Raw genomic sequence first — 25,514 nt, 5'->3', positions numbered from 1 at the left:
TTGACCTCTACAGATTTTTCTCTATTTTAAACAGATTATTTATTTTTCACTTACATTAAGTTGGATTCATTCATTGCTACATCGTTTTTTGATAAGAGGGTTGTCATATATGTAAATACTACACGTAAATCCGGATCTAATTAGTCTTCCAAATTTCGAACATAATTTGAATATTAAAAACAAAATCTAGTTCGATCAGAAATTCAGATTGTCACACACAATTATTGCTTGCAAACACAATTAAATATAAAAATATTTTTTTATATTGCAAAAGCCAAAAATCACATAAAAATTGACTTATAAATTAAAAAACTAAAAATTTATAATCAAGGAACTAAATTACAATCACCAATTCAAATCAATCAAAAATCATTTTGCCAAAAGCAATTGATCTTTATATTCTGCGAACAAACTCTCTAGTGACCCATGGTCTCTATGTACTATGCAATTATTTTTTATTGCATGTAAATTAAGAAAAACAAAAAACTTTATATAAAATATTTGTGATTACATACAAAGCAAAATTACTGTAAATATTTTTAATTTTCCTTATTGTTTGACATACCTAAAATGAGATTATGTTTTGGTGAACTAAATACGTTTTATTTTCTTGCATAAACCAAAATTATTGTTTATTTTTTATTTAAATATTTATATAGGAATTATATTGGAATAACTATATAATCCTGTGTATATCTATGTGGTCATAAACGTAACATTATTTTCAACAAGATTTAAGTTTATTCCAAACTTTGATTTTAATGGTCTACTCTAAAATAAAACCAATAAAATTAAATATTTTTCTAAAGTGTTACATAAAGTCAAAACCCACACATATTTTACTTAAATAATATTTCATTCATTATTTTAATAATATTTCCTCAACTATCTTGTTATATTGGGTGAAACGAATTTAAATTTATTTCTCATGAGAAATTAGAAATAAAAATATAGTGTTAAACTTTTGAAATTTTTATTTAAAAATTTATTTTAATTAATTAATTTGAATGACGACTTTCTTAAATTAAAAAATCTTTAAAATTTTATTTAATATACTATTTCAATAATAATTCTATTATTTGAAACTGTTATATAAACCATTGAAATTGTTATATGGATATTTGTGAAACAGAACTTTTCCAATTTGATTTTCTTTAAGCCTCCGAGACTATGGCTACATGTTTGAGTCAACCCATCCCCCCCACGAATAAATTCTCTGCTAAAAATCGCAACCAATAGTTTCAACACCAATTGCCGATCAGACTGTAGGTTATTTAAGACAAAAGATAATGCAAAGAATTTTCAAAAAATCAAGCCTGTATTCTCGAATTCTTGTTCGTTCGCAAAATAAAATTTTCCAACAAGACTCCTCTTATAAATTATAATGATTTTTGTAAAACTTTGGAATTTGAATTTAAATTGTGGCTCTTACTCCAATTTTACTCTCAGTTTTAATATTATGAAATGTGTAAATTTAAATAACAGGGTCAAATTTGAATTTAGAATTTGTGAAATATTTGACACGAATTTGAAATTATTTTTTTTACGAAAAATTTTATTCTGTACTCAAAATTAAAATTTAGTTTTTTGTAGAATAATAAAAATTTTTTTAATTTTCAACTAAAATTCAAAAAATTAAGTTTGATTTGAAACTTTACATCAAGCAATTGACATCGGAACTGAAAGCATTCCAGGACAAACCTTGATGAGTATTCAATACCTCAACACGTTAACACAAGTATGAAAATCAAAGCTTTCACATAATTTAGCCTAGAATTTCTCATTGACTATCCTATAATGTATTCCTTCAAAATATAACATTGAAATTAATTTTTAAAACCACTAATAAAATCCAAATCACTAATTATTGTACTCTGATCTAAAACTTCATTTACAACATAATCAAACAACAAGAATCTAATTGTGTTCCTAATTTGACAAAAGAATGCATGTGTAATATGTAGGACGACCAGAATTATGACTTGCTTATAGTTAATAATTTTATTTGGTTTTAAAAATTATTACAATCATTTTCTTCTTTTCTTTATTACAAAGCTATTATAGGAATAGCACTTTATTGTCATTTACACAGAAAAAAATATATTGTATTTCAATGTTTAATTCATGTAAATTATTTTGGGTACATAAAAATGTTTTGTTCTCTTAAAGTAAAACACAAGAATAACAAGAATTATTGCTTGTGTTCACCTATATTGTTTGTGTACGTATGAACAATTGATACAATCGAAGAACAAAATAAGAAATTTATTGTAAAAATTATGTTTATTGTTCCAAATACACGCCTCGCCAAAAAAAAAACAATTACAAATATTTCAAATTCAATATTAAAATCATTTTTAATTTTGCTTTTCAAATATTTTTGAAATGTTTTCAAAGGAGTTTTTTCGCGGACATTGAATTTATACAATGGACTCAAAACAAAAATTTATTAATGATCTTATTATAATGATAAGCCAAAACACAAGCACATTATTTGTAATAAATAAATTTACATATGTAGAGCAATTGAGGTATTTAAGGTCATTTATTTTTGTTTCTTATATTAAATTGTTAGAGTCAAAAGAATTTTTTTGTTAATAAGTATAATAAAATTTATAAGTAAATATATAAAGTCTTTAAGAATTTCATTATATTTAATTATTTTCGAATATGGAATAAAGGAATTTTTATTAGCCTTATAGTCATAAACGCATTAAGGTTGGTTTTAATATTATGAAATATTTTTATTCATTCTATAATCAAATTGGCTTATGATTGTAGTTCTACATAAAAAAAGATAATAACTGGAAAAATTTATATTAAACGTTCAAGAAGATGTACGAAATTGTGCATATATCCTCAGCAATTTGATTTATATCCTCAGCCATTAGACTACTTACCTAATTACTGACATATGGATCTCAAAGTATGTTTTGCATTTAAATTACTAATAGTAAAACTGCTGCAAGTAAATCTATTAATTATGACAAATCTATTGTATTATTTTGCAATAATAAAATTGCAGAATATTCAAATGTGTAGCGAAGCAAATAATAGTTGCTATCTACGTATAATTATGGGTCATCACAATTATTGTGCGAGCAGAATTTGAACTAGAATGTTATGTTTAATTTTATAAAAAAAATCGTTTGTAATTGATTAATTATTACTTCGTTTGTATGCTGTTTTCTCCGGTTATTGCACAGCATTTCAGGTTCTATTTATAATTTCCGAAAACCATCAACATACAAGAAATTCTATTTGAATTCCTAAAATATTTAAATTGATTACAAAACAAAGAATTGATTAATTTTTTTTATTTATAAAATAAACACCTTCGTTTCAATTTCATAATTATCTAATTAATTTGTTTTCAATTTTAATATTTAAAAGAAAAAAAAACAAAAATTGAACTTTCAAATATTTATATTAAAAATTCCACACTTCAATTATGTTTGTATTTTTTTTTTGTTTTGTAAACGAACCGTGAAAAATTGCATTGAAATTATATTGGCCGCATATTCATCAGTCCATTAACATGTCTTTTAAAAAATAATTTAATTAATAAATTAATTATAGAAATGCAATTCTGACACGCTAACTTTTTAACATAATTTTATTAGGCTTCTAATTCTTACAAATAGCAATTTATTTGTTTCCTTATTTTGATTTTTAAATTAACCATTTTGTAATTCAAGAATTTTTTGTTTTCATTTTTTAGCTGTCATTACTTTTAACAATATTTGTATATTAAATTACAATCATTTTTAATATAGCAATTTTGTAAAAATAATTAGAAAAAAAAATAAAATTTAAGTACTTAATTATGCGCTGATTTTGTTTTATTCGCTCAATAAAATAAAAGCGGAAGTATGAAAATTCAATCTCAATATTTTTAACATTTTCCTTCTTGAATTACTTTTTGAATTTAGGATATAATCACATGCAGCTATTATACGAAGGATAAGAAGACAATAATTCAGCATATTCGACCGGAACATTATAAAAATCGCAACACTCCAAGGACCATATTCAAAGGCAAGTATTTCAAATAGCTGACCTGTAGTCCTCATACGGGTTTCCATAGTGACTTTGAAACAAGAGTTTAATACACATGATTTGCAAATATTTTAATTCATTACATTTTTCAATATGCACTTAAAAATTTTACTGTCAATAAATTTCAATTAGATAATCTAGAATTCATTATGGAAAACTTCTTATATAATAAACGGTAAACGAAGTCGAGCTATAGTAAGCTGTCAATAACAATAACACTGCCTGTGCCTGTGCAATAACATTTTAACCCAGCATTGAGTGCAGTGTTAGTTTATATTTAAGTCTTACAGAAGACATTATTTCTGTAAAATAAAATTTTTTCGTTCCAAGTTACGGCTCTTCAGAGTGGGAAAAATTATTTTTTCTTTTACGAGTATCATATAAATATAGATGCTTAAACAAATTTCAGACTTTACAGCCAATTCTTGAATTATAGTTGATGAACTGTTGTTCGAAATCGGTCTTTCGCTCATTTTTAAAATAGTTTTTCTCTCATATGTCAATTAATTATCATTAATCTGATTTTTACAGATATCAATCAATGTCAATAAGGATTTTATATTTCACTAGAATAAAAATTTTAAATAAAATATACAAAGAAAATTTCTTTATATACATTTGCAACAGAGCAGATGAATAGCCCAACCAAGGTAAGGTGGAGATCTTTACTAAAAGGTGGAGATCTATACTACTTCTTTCTATGAGTCAATCTCAACTGCAGAAGAATGAAAAATTATCGAAGTTGCTTTTCTGCAGTACTTGTCATAATGACATTTATATTACATTGATTACGTGCAATATATTCCATCGTCGGTAAAACACACTATCATGAGAACATATTACCATTACTACAATTATACAGTTATAATTATAAGGTTTTTAAATGTAGATAAGTACAAATAAAACAAAATTAAAAAATAGAATTTATTCAACAAAATGCTCACACAATTGTCTTTTAAGCTCAGTGTGATAATTTTAAGTGTGATTTAAGTTCTAATGTAAAAAAATACATTATTCGTCTATATTGAACAATCAATACATTATTAACAAATATTTTATTTAAATAAATTTTATAATCGCTATTCAAATGCTCCGAATTCAATCATTTCAATCATTTCAATCAATCACACACTTTTTACAATTAAAAATCCAGATAAATTTTGACTTTACAAGCATATTAAATTAATTTACTAATGATAATGTGCAATCAAATCTATAGAGATAATTTAGATTTGGAAATTCGAAAATCACAACAATTTTAATAATTCTTAAGCACTTAGACTTGGAATTCAGAAGAAAAATAACAAAAAAACAATAAATAGAATTTTAAATTTTTTTTCTTTTTCTTATCAATTATTTTAATTTAATGTCCTTCAACAATTTTATTACCATAAAACTACCGTAATTTAAATTTAATTAAAATATTAAGTCTTACAACTATAAGATTTGCAAAATAATATAATTAATTTTTTAGATATCCGGTACAATTAACAAATATTTTACATTTTGTTTTTTAATATGGAGCACAAGGCAGAATTGAACAAAAAAAAAAAACAAATTGAATTATTAAAAGTGTGTAAATTTTATTAATGTTTTTTTTATTTTTTTGGCGGCAAATTTATCATTTTTCTTTTTTTTTGATTAATAGAATAATTGGCTGATTAAGCAAAAACGAAAAGTATGAAATGAAAAATTATAAAATAGCATTTTGGTTTTATATATGTATGTGATAATCAAATTGAAATACCACACAGCATTATTGAAAATAACAAAAAAAAAACCAATCTGATGTGGTCAGTACATGACCAAATGGAAATGTTTGTAAATATTTTGGAGTTTAATGAAAGCGTTGCACAAAATTATGAAAATTTTGCTTAAACGCTTTCTCATTATTTGCTTAAAAAATGTAAGTCTACTTCTTAGTAGAGGTTCACCCTAGAAAATCGAATTCCCTTGAGAAATTCGTTGTAAAACAGAAGTAAAATTTTAAATTTCTAGAAATTTCATTGATAATTTCACTAACAATATGTCAAAAATGTGAAATTGAACCCCAATAGAAGTTAAATTTTTCGCTATACCCAAATGTTGATGAAGCCATCAAATTTTCAAAATTACTTCAAAGAAAATTAAATACAAAATTAAAATACACGACAAACTAGACAAAGGAACAGACAAACAGACAGGCAGACATCTACATTTCCAAAAACAGTTTACTCCCGTCAAAAATTCGACTTGTGAAATTTGGTGCCATCACATTACTTACCTCTTTGTCTGTATTACAGTCGGTAAAAAGATCAAATACACAATGAATTAAATCAAAAAAAAAACAAAAATGCCATGAATTTTTATTTGATTTTTGAAATTTTTTTTATTTTTTACACTTCTGTCAAGTCACAAATTATACGCTTCAAACCGATTAATAAAAAAAATCTCTTTTTTTTTCCAACTCATAACCATTATTTTTGCATTTTCACTTTAAAATTATATTAGCAGACAATTTTACCTAATACACATGCTTGCATGTATGAAAGTTAAATGATTATGTATTGGGAAAAGGCGTAATTCAGAATGCATAAATCAAGTTAAATTTCAGAAAATGCATAATAATCTTTCATAAGCTTATTATTGTATATGTATATATGGCAACTAATATCTATGACGAATATTTACGAAAAAAAAAAAATTATTAAAAAATTTTAAACGGTAGCTATTAAAAATATTTTTTATTTGATATAATCGCGGATATTTTTATGATTATTTATGTAAAAAAAAGGTTATACACAATTCAAGATTTAATGTAAATGATTTTTATGATAAAACTTGTTGATAATAATTTGCTACAAGCCGAATTGTAAAATTTATATGCAATTATATTTGTTATTCAATTTGTAAATAGAAAATTCTAGAATTAACATTAAAAATAGTTATGTAGTATAAGTTTCAAAAATTTTATAATTAAATATTAAGAGTTTTAAATTTAATTGTAATTTTAATATTGGAGTCACCAGAAATACACAATTTAATTATATAATTCCATTTTTCAAAAAATTTAATTAAGTCTAATAATTTGTCACAAATATAACTCTCTGCGTTTATTTTATTACAATGAATATTAACTCTATTATACTAATAATAGGATATTGGTCACAGAAAAAAAATAAAATCTGATGTGATCTCTACATAACCGACCGTAAAGTGTATTGTTTAGTTTAGTAAAGTATTACAGTACGTTTTAAACACTTTTTTACAATTTTAAGGACAGCAGTAAGTTTTTACTTAACCTTCCTTGAAATATGTAAAATCGCCCCATAGTTCGGTTTCCGAGCCCATTCTTGTCAATAAAATTTTTAGGTTCATTGCTTTAAAACCCCAAATTTAAACAAATATTTTATTTCATGGAAATTGATTGATTGTTTCTCTTTATATGCGCAAAATTGTAAGATCGGCTCGAAAAATGATCCAGTTCCCGAGGCATGACACATTCCAAAGTTGATTAATCCGTGGCATTCCATCTGTGTAGATTGATAACAATAACCACCGACACTTTTATATTAAAAAATTAGTTGTGATTTGTTAACGTTAATATGATGCTGACATTTTTTCTTATACAGCATCACCCGGCCAAAAGAAACTTAACTTTGTCAATCATTTTGTTTCTTATAAGCGAAATTTCTTTTTAAAGGCGCCTTCTTGTAGGAAACTTAATCTTTTAATAACTCTATACAAAATAAGTATAGAGACTCCAACTATTTATTTTTAAATAAAAGTGGTTTCTTATAAACGAGCTATACAAGTCATTGAGAACAAGCCAGTTACAAATAGCAAAGTTTTCAAAATTTTTACTCAAACTCAAATTAAAATTGCACAGTTTTTACATTCTTCAATATCGAAAAAATTTATTAAGCCAGAACGTACATGAGCAGTCTTATAATCTTAACTTTGTCAGATGAGAAAAAAGTTATAGATTTTATGAACCACAAATCTTTCTCTTGAATTTTATATCAATTTTTAAAGAATGTACTCAATTTATTTTATAACAGAGCTACTATCAACAAACGTTTTGTATGGAAAATTGTTACTCTTTTGTGTTATACTGTTTTGATCAAATTATTTAGATAAATCGCAATTTAATTTAATTTTACAAACATAAAAGAATTTTTAAAATAATTAAATAATTAAAAAAAACACGATATTTCAATATTATCCACACAGTTTTCTATTTATTATAAATTTAATACTCGTATACAAAAAAAACCAACAAAATATTGTCGAAATATAAATTTTATATTTCTATGTGGTTTTATTAAAATTTTATTAAAATTTATTGATTCTAATTATTTTAATTTATTTAAAGCCAAAAACTAATTACCTTAAGCAATTTACTCAACAACAAAATTCAATTTTTTTCAACAATAAGAAAAATTGAGAAAATTAAAAAAAAATTTTTTAAAACAATTTAAACTTGTATACCAGATTTTATTAAAGTAATATTTTTTTTTTAGTTTAAAATTGATTTCGTATAATTAATAAAATAAAACTACAAGGACATTTGTTAATTCTTTAGTTTTCAACCCAGGATTGTCGACTTTTGCAGGTGAAAATTAAAATTTATTAAACTGATTATAACACAGGTGTAGAGTCAGTCATCCCAATTTTATTTTCATTTTTTTAATTTATATTTTTATAGAAAAGAATTTGTGATTCAAGTGCCATATAAATATTTTAATAATTTGAGAGAAATTGAAGATTTAAAATCAATACCCTCGCAATTAAAATTTAACACACTCTAATTGCATGAAGTGTTCTAGTTGAAAAATTCACCAAAACAAGACAATGTAAAAAAGACACAGATTGGATGTTAATTATCCAATCAACCTAGAAGAACAAGAATAATTATGGTTGGGATAAATGCAGTTCCTGAAATTTTCTGATCCAAATACATCTGTTCTTGAACACCAGTCATTTACTACACTTTTAAATTATTGCCGTGATTCCCTAAAACCTAATGCTCCTAATAATCTTTTTTTTAATATGAATAAGTCCGATGTCATTAAAACAAAATATTACGTTTTAAACACTCTCTAAATCAAACATCACCTCTTGCAGTTTCGAAGAATTTCTGAAGTATCGAAGATTAAGATTATATAATCACTTATATAACGACTACAACAAAATGTTTATAATAAATTTGTTCAACTCAAACCAAAAACATTGAAAGTAAAATTTTAATACTAACATTACTAAAAAATTTTTGGCATGTTACAAAAATTAAAAATAAATAAAAATTCAAACACAAGCGCCTACTCATTCAAAGTTTAAATCCACTACGAAATCTCTTACCTCCGCATGCAATTCTTACAACCTATAAAAACCTTTTTCATATCAGAAGTGTATCGCTATTATACGAATTGCATGCAGTAACACATACATGTGTATAAATAACATATATGACTACATTTATAGTAATTATGTATGTGCACATATCCTCGTAATTCAAATTTTTTTTATGTTTCTTAAAATTGTTGACCAAACATTTTATATTTTTTATTGAAAATATTTTGTGTTTATCGTTTTTTCTTTTGTTTTGTTGGTTGCATACTTGTACCACACAATTCGATTTGGTTGATTTGTTATCGTTGCGCAAAATTTTAGCTTAGAATTTTATTTTAACTCATTTTAAAATAAAAACAATGCTTTAAATAAATAACAAAAAAAAATTACATTAACCTTACTATACGTCTATTAATATTAACGTTTTGGAAGCAGTTAAAAAAAAATTCAACGAAAAAGAATTCCTATTAAAAAATAATCATTAAATTGATTATCAATAATTGGAGCGGTACAATAAAACTTACACACTATTTTAAAAATAATAAATTTACTATTTTAGTATATTAAAAAACGATTATTATAATTCCCAATTTTATGAAAATTTTTTTAGAAAATTCCTGAATAAATTAATTATAAATTTTATAGTTAAAATTCGCAAAGTTATTCAATACAAAAGGTGTACATGAGAGAATAAACAAATAAAAAATAATTTTTTAATTATTTTGAATTTAAAATTTATTACCAAGTGTTTGTAGAATTTTAAAGAAATATTCTAAAACCAATTGTTCCACTACAAAATTTTAGCAAAATTCCACTGAAACATACATAATTACTTTTTCAATTTACGAAGTTTCTAGCTTAAGTCTTTTGTTCAATCCATTGGGTTGGGGGGAAATATTTCATAGTACATACCAATATTATGAAGTGTCAACGAAATTTTTCCAACTATTTTTAAGAGTAAAAACTATTAATAAAATTTAATTGATGAAATAAAAATGTTTTAATATCTATGACATTTTTATGACAATTAATTTCATAAATTTTATGATCACAGCATAAAAATCAATTAATAATAGCAGTGCAATTTTAAAATAATGAGACTACTTAGACAGACAAACGCTATAAAATTTATTAAAATTGCAAAAACAAAACAACGAATAGAAAAACAATAAATTTGTTTAGTTATAAACACAGAAATTTTTAATAGATCTCGCTTCAATCACTAATACTCAAAATTATAAAAGTACTCAAAAATACTCAAATTTTAAATTTTATTGTGGATTTAAGGGCTTTAAGAGGTTTGTTGGCATTCTCAGTTTTGTTTAATTTTTGTAAAGGTACTTTTTTTTAAACTCTGTATAAATTTCAGGCACTCTTTTTTTTAAATTATCCTATTATTTAATATTAATTTCATTGTCCGATTCTTTAGCTCTTATCAAATAATTGTCCAATTCCTTTAAACACGGAGCAATATTATTTTAATTTTTTTTCCATTCATATAAATTATAAATGGCTTTTTGTTTTTCTTAGTCTCAACTTAATATTTTAATTAATTTTTTTTTCACTTCTGTTTGAAATTTTTCTGTGCATTTTCCTCATATACCCATATGCTATAAATCTCAAGAACACCTCTGAAATAATAAGAGTAGTATAAATGGACAAAAAAGAAGTAAAGTAGAATTTCGAAATTTTCTTTTTTTTCTCTCCTTTATTATTATTTACTAGCTTTTTTGTTGTTTAATGTTTGCAAATATTGGTTAGTAAGCTATTGTGTTATACAGTTATTATTATTTTTACTGAACTATTCAATTCATGTTTTATAAATGCATATTTACATTCAATTTTTAAACAGTGGTTTGAAAAATGTTATCTTTTTGATTTATCATAATTTTAAATTTTGTATTTAAAAGTTTTGAAAATTTTGAAATTTTGAAAATATGAAGACTTTAAGAAAGTAAAGTAAAAATAACACTATGACAGAGTGTCAAAATAACAAAATGTCAAAGTGACATTTTCTATAGGAAAATTTTTTTTCAAATTAAATTGTATTATTACAAGTGCTCAATTTTACGATAAGCGAAGAAAATGTAAACATTATACTTAATTTTTGTATAAGAAAAATTAACCCTACAAATTTTGTTTATTTATAAAAAAAATTACTGAATATAAGAAAATGGTAAAAATTTTGTTTCGAATTTTTAATATGGAGGAGATTACCATAAAAAAAATTGTTTAAAAAATAAAATTAATGCAACAATTCAAATATGGACAAATGTCAAATGTCAACTTTCATCTGTCACCTGTCAAGTGTCATTTGCCACCTGTCACCTGTCAGCTATAATCAGTCAAGTGCCACCTGTCATCTGTCAGCCGCCATTTGTCACCTGTCAAATGTCAACTGTCATCTGTCACCTGCCAAATATCAAAGCTCATCGGGTTTCAGTGACACATATCAAATGCTAAACTCAATTATTTCGGGAAATCAATAAAACTTCAAAAATTTAAATCGTGTTGACGAAATATGAGCAACTATACTTTTGTGTTTGAAAAAAAAAATTGACTTTCCATAATATTTTGGATTTGTTAGTTCATTTCAATCCAAATACTTAAAGTAGAACATTTAGAAATCACTGATCACAATATTAAACTGCATGTTCACAGTAATGCACTTAATATGGTAAACATTTGACATAAAAATTGCATGTATTTTTTGCAAGTTAAAAAAGAAAAAATGCTAGTTATTTGTACATATTAAACTCAAAGAAAATATTTAGTTTATTAAGAGCTGTAAAAGGTGTGCCTAATTAAATTTATATTCTATTTTTCTGTATGTAGAAACAAACTAAACTGAGTATACTGCATCACAACTTAATCAAGTTATTAACTCAAAAATCATAATTAGTTCAACAGTGCAAACTACAATTAAATACCTTAAACCGCATTTGCATGAAACAACATTGTTTGGACAATTAAAATTTTTAATTAAATTTTTCAAAAAGTTGGTTTAAAAGGGAAAAAGCTACACAGCTGTTCCCAAAGCATATTCATGAGGAGAATCAAATTATTCGCTTTCCTGAATTATAAACATTGTATCATTAAATCAAAAAATATTCAAATTTCAAATTCTCTAATTTTTTTAATAAAAATCCCATCTAACATACTTACAGTATATCGGAAAGTTCATCTTAGAGCAATATGATAAAATTTAAATTTTCTAATTCAATACACATTTCTTTTTTTACCAAACAAAACTAGTGATACACTTTTGAACCCACTAAATAATTGCAATATATATGCGCAATCAATAGATAAAAATTGTATTTAGTGTATTGCATATAATAATCTTCCAATTAACTTTTATAAATGAAAAGAGAGCAAAAACAGAAAAATTTTGTGTCTTTTTTTTTTTGTTTTTAGTATACCGCGTCGAAAATTACTTGCAATATGCTAAAAAAGTCGTTTTTTATTCAAAAAAAAAAAAAAAACAAAAGCGCAGCAATAGCAACAGACAATTAGAAAAAAAACAAAAGCAAAATAGTTTGTAAAAGAAATGCTCATTTAACACACAAACATCTCCCAAAAGAAACAAAAAGAAAAACAAAACGCTCGCAACAAAGGCAAAAACAATTCTTTGTATTTGATTTTCAATTTTTTATTTTATTTGTTTTAGTTTTTTTTTTTTCTTCGCAAAAATTTTTCAATTTGGATTTCTAGTTGTTTTACTAGTTTAATGTGCGCTCAGTTCTCTTTGTAAATATACGATGATAGACGATGTAACCAAAAACTTGCAATTTTTTTGAAGTGCATTTCTACCGCCAAACATCACAATAATACATTTTGTTCGAGAGTATATAAATCAAGCGAAAAATTCATATTGGCATCAGTTGGTCATAAAACGTTCTTAAAGTTAGTGTTACAAAAAAAAAAAATATTAACAAAATTGAAAATATAATTTAAATTTTAATTTTTTCTTTTTTAGTTATTTAACAAAAGTTTTTAGTTAACAAAACAATATAAAAATAATATTAAAAAAAAATTAGAGTCAAAATGCAATTATTTAAAATTGGTTTAATATTTGGACTTGCTAGTATGGCCACTGCTGGTTATCATCATGGTCATGCTAGTAGTTATGCTAGTGTTGTTAAACATGAAGATTCACATCCAATTCATCATGGACATGAGCATGGAGGTTATGCTCATGGCTATGGTCATGGACATGATGAATCACATGATTATTATGCACATCCAGCTTATAAATTTGATTATGGTGTAAAAGATTCACATACTGGTGATAATAAAAATCAATGGGAACATCGTGATGGCGATCATGTTAAAGGTATGTAGAAAAAATAATTAATCTTGTGATAAAATTTAAAGTGTACAATCTTGATAAAAAAATACGAAATTCTATACGAAAATCTAAAACATTTGTTATATGTTAAAAATCCCAATGTTAAATATTTCAATTTAAACAAGAGCCTTGTCTCATATAGATTTAATAATGCTTTATTTTGAAATGCAAGATGATATTATTAAAATAATTCCAAGTAAATTAATTAAATAGAATCTTTATGCCAATTTTTTAAAGAGTTGCCTGGAATTCTTTACATCATAGAGATTCTGCTGGATAATGCTTCAAACTTAACTGCTTAAGTTTTAAGGTAGTTTTCAGAAACAACTCCCCTCTAGATAGATATTTTGGACACGAGAAGTATAAAAATAAATAATTTAAATTTAATTTATTGTTTTGTTAAATGTTGACTTTAATTATTTTCGACATAAATCAAAAAGCTCTTCAAATTTTATGATTACACTTGAAATACACAGCAGAATACAGACATATAAATATTTGAGGTCTACTCCTTTCTTGATAAGATTTATTAAGCCAATAAGTCTTATTGGAATTCCCATCCATTTACTGCTCAGGAAGTTCCAGGAATTGCCAATTTTTTATAACAGTAAAGATCTCTTACAATAAAATTGTTTTTTCTATTCAATATAATACAAAATTTCTGGTACCCTTTCAGTATGCAATAAAAATGTACAAATTACTTGCATGTTCAAGCAATAACATATGAACATAAAACATCATTTTATTATTAGAAAATAAAAATGAAAAAACCAGAATTGTGTACTATTTTACAAGCAATTTGTCTGGTCTCAGCTTATTCCTTTCATTATCTCTCTTCAGCAATAACATCTCTATTAAAAATCAAATATTTGTTATTTTCCATTAAACAAATAAATTTATTTCACACTTAGTTTTCAATTATTTTATTATAATCTTATATACATACCAATTATTAATTATAAGTAAAATAAAATTACTAAACATTTTTATCATTTTATGATCATTTAATTTAAAAACATGTTACTGTAGCCGTTAAAGCGTGTTCAGTTCATCTTTTATATTAAACGATAACTTAACAATTTTATTAACCTTTTATCTATTATACTTATGTGTTTAAGTGTAATGAAAGAAGGCGAAATTATTCAATTCATACACCGTATAAAAATTTTGTTACGGATTATCAAATATTCACGCAATAATTTTTTTACAATTAATATACAAAACGCTCCCCATATTTATGCATTTATTACCCATAAACCGTTTTTTTATTTATTTTGCGAAAATTAAAAAAAAATGTAAAAAAATTAATGATAGTATAATAAACGAAAAAATTAATTGATCTATAATTATAAAAAATAATACTTACTTATTAAAGAACTAGTAAATTTTTAAAATTTAAAAATATAGTTAAATATTATAACAGCTGTCTCTTAGGATTTGGAAACTTGTAAGACATACAGTTATATAACATATTGTATAACAAATAACAATATAACAATATTAAATAATTGTTAAGCAAAATTTCAATATTATAATGCGAAAACCTGCAGAATATTGCAGAAATAAAAAACAGAAGTAATTTTTGGAAATACAGCAACTCTGAATACGTTAATAATTCGATTTTATGAGAATTACAAAACATTGGCAATACTACAAACAGAAAGATGGTATAAGAATCCCAAATATTAAAATTATAAAAATAATTATAATAAAATTAAAATATTAAATTATAAAAGTTTAACTTAAAATTTAGTATAGTCAAAAATTTAACTTAAAACTATACAGAGTCAGTCTTGAACTTTAAAAAAGAACTATAAATCGAAATCCTCTTTTCTGTGAGGAAGTCTTCTATTTTTAATTGAGTTAATGAATGAATGACCAAGAGATTAGTAGAGGGGTCCACTCAAAAATTTTAGTATAGATAATAAAGTATGAAATCATAGTCATGAGAAATCAAATATAGAACTATTTAATTGGTGGCAGTTCGAGTCATGAGAAATCAAGTATAGAACTATTTAATTGGTAGCAGTTCGAGTCATTATATTTTAAACTAACTGTGTAGAATTAAATCTTATGATTGGCAAGAATTGCATTTAATTGAAAGAATTAACAACAACATTTTATGTATACTATTATTTTCTGTATGGGTACTTCTTAGTTTGCAAGTTTTTCTCAGTTTTGAAGAAGAAGTTTTGATCTGCAGTAAAAAAGACTATTTTAAAGTTAAAATTAAGAACATGATTAAGCCTATATGAATTTTAATATATTATTGCTTTATATGTGCTATACGAATGAATATTATGTTTTTTATTTTAAATTTACAGGTGCTTATATGCTTCATGAGCCTGATGGTACAACACGTATCGTAGAATATACTTCTGATAAACATGCTGGTTTTAATGCTGTTGTTAAACGCGTAGGACATGCTCATCATCCACAAAGTAATTTTTTATATTTTTAAATTATAATATTCATATCAAAATATAACATCTTTTTTTTCATTCTAAAGTTTATGGACATGATGATCATCATAGTCATGGACACGAATATGCTCATGGACATGGTCATGCTGAAAGCTATGCAAATTCAAATTTACATTCTCATCATCATTAATTTAAGAATATCAAATATATGCATATCCATTGAAAAATTTCAAAAAAAAAAAAAGAAAAGAAATCTAATATTTATTTAGGAATTTAAGTTCTTCATTGTAGAATATATTGAGTACTCAATAGTTTATAATTTACCAATTTAATTCATCACTGCCAATATTTGTTTATGATTTTAAAAAATTTCTTTAAAATATTTTAAATTCCGAATATATTCTGTACTATGAGATACCGAAGTAAAATATTTTTTTAAGAAATTTTTGAAAATCGTAAAAATTCTAATATTTCTTTTTCACTCTTAGAAAAAACTTGTGATCAATTTTGTAAATAGGAATTTTCATTAATTATATAATATGTATACGTGTTATATAAGCATATACTTACTTATACATAAACATAAATAATTTTAAATATGAATTTTTTATAAGAAAATAAAGAAAATCATTATAAATTAGTTGTTGCAATGAAACTGATTTTGTTTTAATTTTAATCTTCAAGCATAATTTTAATTCTTAAATAATATAAATATGCAACAGAAAAATAGATTTTAATCCTTATTAAAGCAATTGTTCACCTGTCGGAACGTTTTTTTTTATTTCTTCTGCGATTCCTTCCATATTAAAATAAAATTGATTAATTATTTGACCTGAAATAACTTGTCCGAAATTTAATATTATCGACACAACTTCTAATTTTAAAGATGCGGAAGATACATACCATATATTAACAGATTCAATGTCCCACCATCCCGAAAATTAAATCGTTTTGATAAGTTATGTTGATTATTTGACTTCAGATTCCCTTTCATAGCAATGAAATTCCTGAAATTTATCATTTTTATATCGAAATGAAAGATAGAAACGGGTCTTACTTTGAGTTATAAGAAACGTACAGCACAGCATATTAATTGACGTTAAATATTAATTTTGTGTAAGTGACAGCAAGAGTATAATTAAAGAAAAGAGTGTACAAAAAAATTTTGCTTAAATTATGCTGCCATATACCAAAGTTAAATGATTTTAAATGTTTCCGTTGTAATTTCTGAAAATTCCATCGACTTTAAAATGAGCTTTAGAAGCTTGTATAACTGTTCTTGAATAGTACAGACGAAAATACCTTCATGAGAGAGGATTCTTAGTCTGAACATTTTATCTACACCATTATACTCGAGAAATACGACTGCGAGCCTTAATTAATTTAACTTATACGCATAGTTTAAAATAAATGGCCTAATGCGAAATAGACTTAATCGTCAATTTAGAACATTTCACAAAAAGATTTTTTAAAGCACTTTTTCAATATTTTTTTTTACTATAATAGACCTGAATTAACATGTCACAGAAATGTCATTATTGACATTTTAAAGAATTAATAATAATGATGAAAAATAACATAGAATTACGGTAATTTAACAATTAAAAAACTTATGTTTATTTAGAGATTATGATTACTTATCGCCCCCCCCCCCCCCCCCCCCAAAAAATGCATTTGCAATAACACATAAGTGTTACAATCACGCATTAAAAAAACTGCAATTCATAATGAATTGTGTTTTATTATACCAAATATCATAGGTAATACGCAAATTAATAATTTTCATTCGATTAAATATAATAAATTTGGATTATCAAAAATGTACGTGTATTTTTATTATTTCTTTATAATAAGAATTTAATTTGAGCTTGAATTATAAGTTTGAATTTTTGAAAAAATTGGTTTAAATTGTTTAAATTTGCTTAAAGTTAATAAAAAATATCATAGAAATTGCTATTGTGAATGTCTTTTAAAATTAAATGAGCGACAGTATTGACAAGTGTATCAGAAAATCTTGCTCAATTATGATATGTACTAGCGGAACAATGTTTTTTCCTTAACAATAATTTGCCCTCTATTCTGTTAAGCGTTTTAAATTACTTTGATTTTGTGAAGTTCCCACATTTTTTATGAAATCACAAAATAATGATAGGATATTATTAATATAAAGTATCGATAGCTGTCGATAATTTTAAGTATCGAAAATACTAATAGTCATTTCTCACCGATCTCACTGATAGTCATTTGAAAAATTCATTATTTGGGAGTTAAGGAATCTATAAGGCCAACAAACAGAAGTTATTTTCCGAAATATTACAATCGGAGAATCTTACAAAAACAATTCTTATTGTTTTATGTTTTCGAAGTATTGCGATCGAAATATATTTTTTTATTTTTCCTATGAAATTTTTGAGTATTCTTTGTGAATCTCATTTTATTTAGTATGATTTTGAAAGCGATCTAGACCATAACCACTCTTTTTTCTGTTTTTTTTTTTCAAGTTCTTTTTAAACTCAATTTTATATTCGAAATTTTACTCTTTAATTCAGTGCCTATTTGGAATACAGTAAAGGTTGTCTGCGTCAAAAATTGCTTTTTTTTTATTTTAAATGCATTTTACACACAGAATTTGCCAACCAATTTTATTGAAATTTAAATTTTAAACTAAAAAAGATATGTAGAATCAGTAGAATTGAAAATTTTAATCAATTTTCGACACCCCTTTAATTTAAGCTCCATATAAATTTGAAATTTATTTTTGGCTTTTTCTCTGAGCTTGGCCTGACAGATATATATATATATGGTATTAGGTGTAGTATCGTTTTTAACGCATTGAATTTATTAAAATAAAAATAAAAACAACAAAATTCGGAATAAAGTGTTTTGAAATGTAAAAATATATTCTTTAACTTAAAGTTGAAAGTAGTGCTACTCAACCTTAATGATATATATATGTAGACAAACGGTTAGCCATGTTGATCTTCGCAGTAAAATATACATGATTTCTTCAATAATTGATAAAACTCTATCTATTCATGTTGTAATTCCCGAAATTTTTCTTTATGTCTAGATTTAAACTATATTATATAAAATAGTGTTACATAAACATTTTAATGTGCCATTTCAAACTACAAAAAATACGCAAACGCAATAACGAAAAGAGTGTTTGAATTTCCTTATTTTTCGATACAACTGTTCAATTTTCAATTATAAAAACTAGATTATGATTTCTTTCTAACCCTAATGTTTAACATCCTGAATGTATTTCTAACAAAAAATTATGACAAATGACAGTAAGGTATGAACAACAATGATACACCTACTAACAAAATTATAATAGAATTTAAAATAAAATTTATATTTAAAAGAAAAATTTATATTTTAAATATATTTTCTATAATTATAATCTGTATAAGGATTAAAAACGAAAATGGCGAACATTACGATAATATTTTTACAAATTTGCACATATTTGATAAAAAAAACGATATTGGAATGCTACTTGTTTTCACACACTATGTTATACAATATCGGATCTAAAATGACAATACTGTTATTTATTTCCAAAAGAAAAAAAAAAATTCTTTATTATTGTTAAACAAAACTAAAAATAACCTACTTATTATATAATTATATTAACCTTGAATTCAATGAGTCTGCAATTTATTTATCCAAAATTTTTACTTCTTTTCTCATTTTGCTTTAGTAAAATTTTTTAAACTGAAAACAACAAAAAATCTATTTTCACGCTAAACTATATAGAGTCTATAATTATAAAGATTTTGTATGTAATAGTGGAAAAAATAAGTTTATTAGGTTATTGTATATTTTCTTTTGCAGACATATTTTTAGCCTACAAGGCAACAAGAAATAATTTTAATCACAAACAAAAAACACCATGTAATTAACTATAAAATTTATTGAATGATTTATTATAGGTTATTAATATAGGTAAATACAATAATAGTTATATTATATGTATACATATCTATATAAATATATACGAATTTGAATAAAAATCGCCTATAATATTGGAATAAGACGATAAACAAATAAGTATGCAAATTACATTGTACAATTTGTATTCAAAAATTTGATTATTCAAATAATTTTATTAAAATCCTGTTACCTTCTTATTATTTAATAATTATAAAATTTTGATTAACAAATTTTTAAAGAACAAATATAACATTTTTTTTTGTATTATTCGACAAACTATTGCAATCGATTTGTTGTTGTTCCTTGTTTGATTAAAAAATATGCTGATTTTGTTTAGAAATAAAGTTTTGGTGTATAATTAAGTAGCACAAAAATTAAAAATAGAATTTTGAATTATTTTGAATTTTGAAATTTTAAGTAAAATCTAACAAAAATTAATGTTACTTTAAAATTACTGAATCACGAAATATCCTATGGGTTGATATAAGAAGAGACAAAGCCTCTCGATCCTCCATGAAGAAAAAAAATCACAGTAGTAATACTAAAAAAAAAAATTCCTTAATTAAATTTATTAAGAAACAAGTGTACATTGTATGGTTTTTGGTAAAAAGTCGCCTTTATTTTCTTACTTACTCTTTTCCTTAATGGCAGATCACAAAATAGAACTCTGGGTATATATCTGAACATCTGGGCCAACTTAACTTATCTACATATATAAAGAAGTAGTTATAATGGGACCATTTATGCACATGTATTTTGGTAAAATACTTTATATTTTTGTGTAGAAAATAAAGATGAATACTTATTTAAATTTGAAAGTTAGTTTTCACTTCAAAGATAATTTCACTAAACGGGCCGGGCCTTTGCTGTGTAATTCGATTTTGGTAAAACGATTTTCGTATTTTCAAAAATGATAAGGTGTTGCCAATCAATTTATATGATACTACCTTCCCATTTGTGCAAATACGAAAATCGAATTACATAGTAATGCCCATAACAACGTTTCAATTACAAACTCTACAGTGGTTAAATACCGGATAGCGTGCAATATGCTGTATCACATTTCAAGTCTCTTTCCGTTCTCGAATGAGCTATTTCCACAATAAACAGACAGACGAACGAATATAGCTTGAAGACTCAATTGATTTTCTTTTGTATATAAGTGACATGATATACAAATGAATGTCACTGTAATAGAAACTCCTAATCCGCATTATCGACTTAAATCAACTTGGCTGATACTTTAATATAACTTACTAAATTAGGTCAATATACACTAAATTAAAGTATTTAGCAAAAAAACTCACTTTTTCGCCATTATCTAAATTATTATTACGGTTTCAAAAATTAAATATACATGAATTTAGTGACTTCTGGATTAGTTTATTACTAATTTAATTTTTATTATTAATTTATAACTAACTTTCCAATTTTTTAATTGAAATTATTAATTGTAATAAATAATGTTTCACAAAACATAGGTAATATTGTTATGGTTTAATTTGACTACAATGACACCATGACATCTGCGACAAATATCCAATTTTGATTGAAAATTCTTTGACATATTCATTTTTGATAGTTGACAAAATCTTAAATTATTCACATTTAGTGCATAAAAAAATAATTAAAATCAATATTCCACTTAATTTCTTTTCAGTTCTAAAATTTTTAATCGATTCTTCATGAACTTCCTTTAAAATGTAGCCTCAGAGAATATAATTCTCACACTGATTCGATTTTTGATAATAACTGGAAACATTTATGTGAAAAAAATGAACCTTAGGAAGCTTGTCCTTCCAATTGTATGTAGGAAGGCTAAAATCTTAATAAATAATAAACTACTCAAATATTTAATTCGAAATTTAAAAAAATAATAAATTTTACACTTTTTTTTTGTATTTCTCATGTGTCCATTATCATTAAAAAACGCAACAAATAAAATCCATTCAATTCATAAAATTAAAATAAAATAATTGTAAGTTTTGCTTCAGGCCTTTTAAAATAAAATTTTTGAAAATTTTAATTCCTTACTTATGTGACTTAATTTTTTACAAAACATACAATTAGTTATAATACAAATTAAAATTCCAATATAGCTAAAATAAATACAAATTAGTTTTCAAGGAACGAGATATTTAAATCATTAACTGTTTTGATAACTTAATATTACCATTATGAACCTTTTTCAGTATTAAATGAACAAGTAGAAAACAATCAATTAAAAAAAATTAATAACAATCTCCCACCAAAATGATCTAGTTACCATTATTTTTAAAGCGTATATGAACTCTTAACTCTTGCACAATAAAAAATGATTCTGGTTTTGTTTTTGATTTTCTTTATTTACAAATTTTTTATTATTATTTTCTCTTAGTATTTCTTTTATATGTGTGTATTACAGTTAGATTTTGCATATAAATTTTTAATGATTTTAGGATAAGTATAAATTTGGTCCAAATCAAACATAACGATATCATTCGTTCGTCAATTGTTCCAACGTTCAGATCAGTAAAAAAAAAATAAAATAAAAATGCAATTATTTAAACTTGGTTTTGTGTTGGGATTACTTGCGTTAGCATCGGCAGGACATCATCATGGTCATGCTAGTAGTTATGCTAGTGTTGTAAAACATGATCATCATCATGGTCATGGTGGAGGTTGGGATAATCATGGTCATGGTGGATGGGATCAACATGGATCTGTTGCTCATCATGATCATGGTAGTCATGGAGGATGGGATCAAGGACATGGTGGTCATGGAGATTGGGATCAAGGATATGCTGCTCATGGAGGTTGGGATCATGGACACGGACACGGACATGATGAACATCATGATCATCATTCACATCCTGCATACAAATTTGAATATGGTGTAAAAGATTCACATACTGGTGATAATAAAAATCAATGGGAACATCGTGATGGTGATCATGTTAAAGGTATTATGACAATTTATAATTGAAGCTTTATTAAAAGTCACTAACGTTATTGTGTCTTTTTTTTTTAATTAAAAAAGGATCTTATGAACTTCATGAACCTGATGGCACAAAACGTGTTGTTGAATATACATCAGACAAACATAGCGGATTTAATGCTGTTGTTAAGAGAATCGGTCATGCCCATCACCCACAAGGTATAAAATAAATTACAATAAAATTATTTTTAAATATTAACAAAATGCAAATTTAAATATTTGCAGTTTATGGACATCATGAAGGTCATGGATGGGATAATGGACATGGACATGGTCACGGACACGGTCATGGACATGCTGAAAGCTGGGCTAATTCAAACTTATTAAATCATCATCATCACTAAGTCAAATATTTATTCATTCGAAATTTAACGAAAACTGGATTATTTATTAAAATTCATTGTTTTTAGGAGACGATCACTTTTCTTGATATTGTGATCGTTTCAAATTTTTTTATGATTTCAAGTTTAGGAAATAATATTCTTAATTATAACTAAACAATTTGTAAATATGAATTAATTTTTTCTTAATTTAAAAATAAATAATATTTAAGTAGCATTCTAATCCAAGTGTTTTTGATTCACAAAATGCTGTTCAAGTTACTTGAAAACTCCTTCATATCTAAGCCATCACATAAAAGAGCAATTATAGTGAGTACAGACTATTCAAAGCAGTAGATACACTGTAAGGATTTAAAATTTTCAATAGCTACACAGAAAGGCATAAAAGAAACTGTTTTAATAGGAAATGTAGAAAAAAATAAAAACCACGAAATTTGCCAACTATACTGAGATGTCAGATGAATATGTTAGACTAGCCAGTTTTTTCTTTACTCGAGATAATAATGCTCTTATAAATTAAAATACTATTATGAGAAATTAAACATTCTTAATTGTAAATTCTTAAATTATAAAATTTGTTTTTGCAAAAATTTATTGAATGCTTGAATATTACACTTCATTGTACACTGAACAGACTTGGATATTGTAGTTCTATAAAATACGAACTCGAATTTGAAATAATAAATTTCGGTAATTTGTAGTAATATTTTACGACACGAATCTTTACTTCAAAAACATTATCCTAAACTGTACTTTTTTTGGCAACTTCCGTAGATTAAGTAATTTATATATCTATAATGAGTATTTAATTAATTTTACTGTTTTAATCTACATTTCTATTAAATTATATGGTAATTCATTAAATTATGAAAATTGCGACACTCTAATTTAGCTTAAATAATTTTTTGCAAATTATATCTTTTCTGTCACTCATCCAAATCTTCTCATCGAAATGTGTCATAGAATACCAATTATATAAAATTAAACAGAAACGGTAATATGAATCTAATTGTGGACCTAAATTTAGAAATATGTGCAAACAACGGTTAAAATATTTTGTGAATTCTAAAATATTAAAATTTTAAAAATGTTTTGTAATTTTCCGCTTATAATAGTAACCAAATTTTAATCATCTAGATTACATGATTTCTGTTTATTTAATAGAAATTTGAAGAAATAAAGTATGTGTCATTGATTCGAAAAATTATTTAACAACAGTTTAGAGATCTTATTTAACTTTACTTTCAAATTTAAGAATCCTTAGAAGAATTTATTTTTGAAAAATGATTTTAAAATTAATTAAACTCTTATGCTAAATTTTATGTAAAGTAAAAGAAATTTTTCACAAATCCCAAATATAAATTGCTGCCCAAGTTTTCTATTGTCGTTAATATTCTGTTAAAATTAATTTTACCATCATTTGGATGAATATAGATCTATATACAAAAATACTAGACTTTATTGGGAATTGTGCAAATTTTTTCTCTTTCACGTAACATGAATTAATTTAAAACAAATATTAATTTCACGAATCCAACATGAATTGCGAAATTTTTGAAAAATTTAGCTAATCCTATTCATTACATATATGTACATACAACTATTTATGATGTCCACATATTTTAGAACTGTTCAATATTTAATAGTCGTATATTTGCCAGTCCGTATTGTTATAGCAATTTAATAAATAATTGTTAATTAAATATTCAAAAATTTAGACAAAAAACACTAAAATTACTGATTGTTACTGATGATTTTGGATTTTTTTAATAAAATCTTAAAATTCCAACAGCATTATCCTAGACGCTATATTTAAATAAATTGTCTGTTAAGGCTACTATTTACGTATTTCAACATAACATACTTGGTTCAAAAAAAAACTATAATAACACTTGCATTTCCTAATTGTTTCCTTTTTTAAAAATTTCCTTTATTTCTAATAAAATGAGCAATGAAACAAAAAAAACATACCTAATTTTTAAAAATTTTACTTAAATCAAGATCTAAATTTGTATTTCTAAAATTCATTCACAATAAATCGTGACCCAAATATTAAAAAAATTTAAATCATTTCACAATTATTCAAAATTAAA

At 24.4% G+C, this 25,514-nt stretch overlaps 2 protein-coding genes across 3 annotated transcripts; both read left to right on the top strand.

Moving 5' to 3' along the window:
- The first annotated feature begins 13,282 nt into the window (after window positions 1-13,282).
- On the top strand, window positions 13,283-16,538 carry LOC129608685 (protein catecholamines up-like). 2 transcript variants are annotated; one of them, XM_055520348.1, is made up of 4 exons: window positions 13,283-13,296; window positions 13,370-13,726; window positions 16,066-16,182; window positions 16,251-16,538. In XM_055520348.1, the coding sequence occupies exons 2-4, from the start codon at window positions 13,438-13,440 to the stop codon at window positions 16,352-16,354; spliced, it is 510 nt and encodes a 169-aa protein (XP_055376323.1). In that variant the 5' UTR covers window positions 13,283-13,296; window positions 13,370-13,437; the 3' UTR covers window positions 16,355-16,538. The 2 variants fall into 2 exon arrangements, with proteins under 2 accessions (XP_055376323.1, XP_055376322.1); XM_055520347.1 differs by having other exon boundaries at window positions 13,291-13,726.
- Window positions 16,539-22,598: 6,060 nt separating this feature from the next.
- LOC129608683 (histidine-rich glycoprotein-like) lies at window positions 22,599-23,616 on the top strand. Its single transcript, XM_055520345.1, has 3 exons — window positions 22,599-23,045; window positions 23,123-23,239; window positions 23,306-23,616. The coding sequence occupies exons 1-3, from the start codon at window positions 22,637-22,639 to the stop codon at window positions 23,422-23,424; spliced, it is 645 nt and encodes a 214-aa protein (XP_055376320.1). The 5' UTR covers window positions 22,599-22,636; the 3' UTR covers window positions 23,425-23,616.
- Window positions 23,617-25,514: the final 1,898 nt, after the last annotated feature.

The sequence above is a fragment of the Condylostylus longicornis genome, unplaced genomic scaffold (assembly GCF_029603195.1).
Source record: "Condylostylus longicornis isolate FDR11 unplaced genomic scaffold, ASM2960319v2 ptg000033l, whole genome shotgun sequence".
NCBI classification, from domain to species: domain Eukaryota; kingdom Metazoa; phylum Arthropoda; class Insecta; order Diptera; family Dolichopodidae; genus Condylostylus; species Condylostylus longicornis.
The sequence above is the reverse complement of the archived record's forward strand: the minus strand, read 5'-3'. Positions and strand labels throughout refer to the sequence as shown.